The sequence below is a fragment of the Triticum aestivum genome, chromosome 3B (genome assembly GCF_018294505.1).
Source record: "Triticum aestivum cultivar Chinese Spring chromosome 3B, IWGSC CS RefSeq v2.1, whole genome shotgun sequence".
Classification (NCBI taxonomy): Eukaryota; Viridiplantae; Streptophyta; class Magnoliopsida; order Poales; family Poaceae; genus Triticum; species Triticum aestivum.
The window spans coordinates 45115714-45120220 of record NC_057801.1 but is presented as its reverse complement, the minus strand read 5'-3'; the positions used below and the strand labels follow the sequence as shown (position 1 = coordinate 45120220).

General features: G+C 39.8%; 1 protein-coding gene across 1 annotated transcript in view; it reads left to right on the top strand.

Annotated features, from left to right (window-relative positions):
• Nucleotides 1–1295: 1295 nt before the first annotated feature.
• The window catches only part of LOC123067255 (protein FAR1-RELATED SEQUENCE 9-like), a 4896-nt gene continuing 1684 nt past the window's right edge, over nucleotides 1296–4507 (top strand). Inside the window, exons 1-5 of the mRNA XM_044490136.1 lie at nucleotides 1296–1478; nucleotides 2119–2146; nucleotides 2220–3971; nucleotides 4048–4235; nucleotides 4307–4387. Of these exons, the coding sequence (XP_044346071.1) occupies nucleotides 1389–1478; nucleotides 2119–2146; nucleotides 2220–3971; nucleotides 4048–4235; nucleotides 4307–4387 (2139 nt within the window). The 5' untranslated portion in view covers nucleotides 1296–1388. The remainder of the gene's footprint in view (nucleotides 1479–2118; nucleotides 2147–2219; nucleotides 3972–4047; nucleotides 4236–4306; nucleotides 4388–4507) is intronic.

The window sequence follows — 4507 nt, the reverse complement described above, 5'->3', positions numbered from 1 at the left end:
TGTCAGCGCGTCGTTCTCTCTGTTGAACTTGATCTTCCCCTCTTGAGCATCCCTCATTGCGTCAATAAGGGCTTGGGTGGGTTTAATTATTTTGCCCCGGTAAACACACTCCCCTGTCTCCGGGTTCAGCGTTCCCCCATGCCCGTACCACCAGCTTTTGGCCCTTGGGTCCCATCCCTCCGTACCTGGACGGATTCCTCGCGCCCTCAGCTCGTTCTCCATCACCCAGATGCTGAGGCCAGGGGTCTTCCTCCTTTTCTAAATAAAACGTTGTTGCATGATCTTGAAAGTGGTGTCAATAAATACTCCAACTTAACATCATCTTAGTTTCGGGCTATTGATTTGTAATCTTGAATTATTTCCTGTATCTTCGTTAATTATCAGCACGTTGAACATAATTATTTCATCTTCAGAAGTCTAAGAAATACTATTACAACTAGACATATTTTTTTTCGGGATACTACACATATGAATGCTAACTTCTTTCTTGTTCTGACATTTTTCTACAAATCCGGTTGCCGATCGACAAAAATACGAGCCGACCTAAAGTTCTAGACTAGACAACCGGCGATTTAGTTTGTTGACACCACCTTCACCAAGGAGACACATATTAAATTACATGTTAAATCCACTATAAAGTTCTACTAAAATAATAAATTATTTGTAACAAAAGGTTTTGTAAAAAAAAAGCTCAATCATGACTTTTTTTGTCAACACAGATTTTATTTTTTTACACGGCCTATGTATCGCCTCATTTGTAGGGGCGGATCTAGTGGGGGTGCCGTGTGTGCCATGGCAACCCCTCCTCCAAAATTGCAAAATGAATTTACTATATATGTAAGAGTAAATACCTGACAAGTTAATACATTTTTAAGATTAATAATCGAAATAATGACCTTATTTAGATCAAATTATACCATATATAGTGTAAATTTTCATTAGTTTTGAACACTGGCACCCCCAGGACGGATACTCTAGGTCCGCCACTGCTCATTTGGATCTTACAACAGGGACGCGGCTTGCCTGCGGCCTTGGCGTGCGACAATCGGTGCGACGGAGCCATCCCACGGCTGTGCGTGAGCCCCCTCCCGCTGCGGTTTCTCTCGAAAAAAACCCAGAATACAGATTGTGATACCTATTTCGTTCCGTAATACTCTCGCACCATTAATACTCAACAAAAATCAAGTGAAGAAAAAACTCATCGCCTGTGTAACATATCCAGAAAATGCCCGCGAAACAGATCCACATATGCAGAAAAGCGCGCCAAAATATACTCCTGAAGGCGAGAGAGACCTACAACCTCGGCAGAACAATCAATGGCGGCTTGACCAGGGCAAGCACAGGAAAATTCTCCTCTTGAATTGGGCAGCCAAGGAATCCCGTCCCTGATGGCTTCTTCGAGTCTCACGTCCCCGGTGGCTTCTCCAAGAAGTGGTCCGGGGAACCAGGATGCTCCCGATGATTCTCAGTCATCAAAAGTAAGAAATCGCACTCGGTTCTTCACGATGAATCAGCGGCAAATTCTCCCGCTGTACCGTTTTAGAACTTGTACAGGAAACCATGACTAGCGACCACAATCTGCAGATGCGAAACAACGACAAGAAGTTAGTTCTGTACTTTTGTTGCATTTCGAAAAACAAAGTAGGAGCATGTACAGTACCCCGATTTTCACATTTAATTGGATGAGAAGACGTTCTTGCACAAACCGTATAATGATATGAAATAAAAATACAACAAGGATTGCAGGGTCCATCTTGATTTCTCCTCTAAACCTTAAGACTACTACATTATTGATCCCTCAATGCACTGCATGTTTCCCAAGACGAATATGATTGGAAGACAGATAAATATGATTCATGAATCAGTTGATCAAAACTTGTGGTAGGAAAATATGATTGCCACTTGCCATGTCTGTGGATTAACTAAATTGAATCTTAATTGATACAGGATTCGCAACAAATCACAGAAGATCACAGTGATGAAAGGGTACCAAAGCTTGGCATGACATTTTTGTCTGAAGAGGAAGCTTATTTATTTTATAACAAGTATGCTGAAACTATCGGTTTCAGCATCAGAAGAAGTAGTGGCCATAAAGTGAAGAACTCTTCTGTATTTCAGCAACGCACATTTACATGCTCTCGTCAAGGTACATGATACTTCTAATTTGTTTTGATTCTATCCACTTATTTATGCTCTAAGACAATTACTACAACTCACAGGCCACCGGCAAGAAGATAAAAGAGAGGACACATTCAGTTACAGTAGGCCTGAAACACGATGTGGTTGTAATGCTCATATGAAGATAAGCCTTAAAAATGGTTTTTATTATGTGTATGAATTCGAGGCATCACATAACCACACTCTTGCTCAAGGAATCATGGCCCAGTACTTGAGATCCCAGAGAAAAGTAACAGAAGCACATATAGCAAATGCCGAGGTTGCAAAGTCAGTAGGCATTTCAAATAAAGCAACATTCGATTTGATGGCCAAGGAAGCATGTGGAAGTGAAAACCTTGGCTTTATACGTGAAGATTTGAAAAATCGTTTATACTCAAAGAGAACAATAAAAGCAAAGCATGGTGACACAGGGGGAGTATTAGAGTACATGGAGAAGAAGGTCTCAGAAGATGTCAACTTCTTCTATTCAATTCAAGTTGATGAAGATGAGTTGATAACTAATATTTTTTGGACTGACTCGAAAATGGTATCAGACTACGCATTATTCGGCGATGTTATATGCTTTGACACCACATACAGGAAACTAGATGATGGACGCCCATTTGGTTTGATTGTTGGGGTGAATAATCATCAAAAAACTGTTGTCTTTGGCACCGCACTTCTCTATGATGAAACTGCTGCAAGTTTTGCTTGGCTTTTCAGAACTTTCCTAAAAGTTATGTCTGGGAAACATCCACGTACAATTCTCACCGATGAAGATGCAGCAATGGCAAAGGCAATCCGTAAAGTGTTCCCTCATTCTCACCATAGACTTTGCGTCTGGCATATGAATCAAAATGCTTGCAAGCATCTCGCTGGAGTTGTTGATGAATATAAGAAATTCAATGTTGATTTTCAACATTGTATATATGATATAGAAGAGGAAGATGAATTTGTAAGTGCATGGAATAAAATGATTGACAAGTATGGACTAGGTGACAATGCATGGTTGCAAAGGCTATTTGAGAAGAAAGAACAGTGGGCACTAGTATATGGTAAAAATACGTTCTCTGCCCACATGAGCACTACCCAACGAAGTGAAAGCATGAACAATGAACTAAAGAGGTACATTAGTGTTAAATATGACATGCTTACTTTCTTTGAGCATTTTGAACGGCTAGTTTCAGATAAAAGATGTGAAGAGGTGAAGTATGACTTTAAAGCAACACAAACTACTCCAAAGTTGAAGGCTGAATCAAGCCATATGCTAACACAAGCTGCAGCTACATATACTCCAGTAATATTCAAGATGTTTCAAGATCAAGTGCTTCGGACTCTGAACTACGACACATTGCTTTGTGATGAAAGTGACACAGAGTTGAGGATTTATATAGTAAAATTTCATGGCACACAACGGGAGCATGTTGTTAGATTCATTCCAAAAGAAGAAAAGGTTAGTTGCAGCTGCAAAAGGTTCGAGTTTTCTGGAATCCTTTGCTCTCATTGCTTAAAGGTACTTGATATTAATAATATCAAACATATCCCTGGAGAATATATCTTAAAAAGATGGACAATTGATGCCAAAGTTCTAGATATAACAAGCAAATGCAACCCGCATGAGAACCTAAAAGCAAGAATGTCCAATCGCTACAAGGAACTATGCAGAATGTTCTTGAAAATAGCTGCTCGTGCCGCTGAGTCAGAAGACTCATACAATAAGGCTGCTAAATTTGCAGAGCAATTAGCACAAGATGTGGAGAAATGCTTGAAGATTAGAGTTGATCCAGATTTGGGAGACTCATGTACTAAAGAAGGTGCATATTATACTAATAATAATTTCCTAGACTATTGACAAACAAAGACTGATATTTACCATTACAGTGGCAGCAGGAGTGAACATCCCCTGTAGCAGAATTTCAAAACACAATGATGGGCTTCCAAAGCCAAAAGGTATGAAGGTCAAGGAGAAGACTGTCAAAGGATCAAAAAGGCCCGTTGGTGGATTTGAGAAAGCAACTTCAAAGAAGAAAAGGAACACAGATGATATTGCACAACTAGAGCCTCATGGCACCTCAAAGGTATTATACTTCGTCGCTTTGTGTCCTATAAAACCTTCAACATTATTGACCTTTCATATCATTTTTCATAGGCCCCTTCGGAGAAAGCAACTTCAAAGAAGAAAAAGAACAAAAAAGATATTGTACAACTACAACCTCATGGCCTCTCAACGGTATAATGATGTTGTTTGTTTCTTATAAAACACTCAATTGTATTGACCTTTCTCTATCATTTTCAACAGGGTCCTTTGGAACTTTTCGGTAACCAAATGGGTGCATATCAATTACACTAC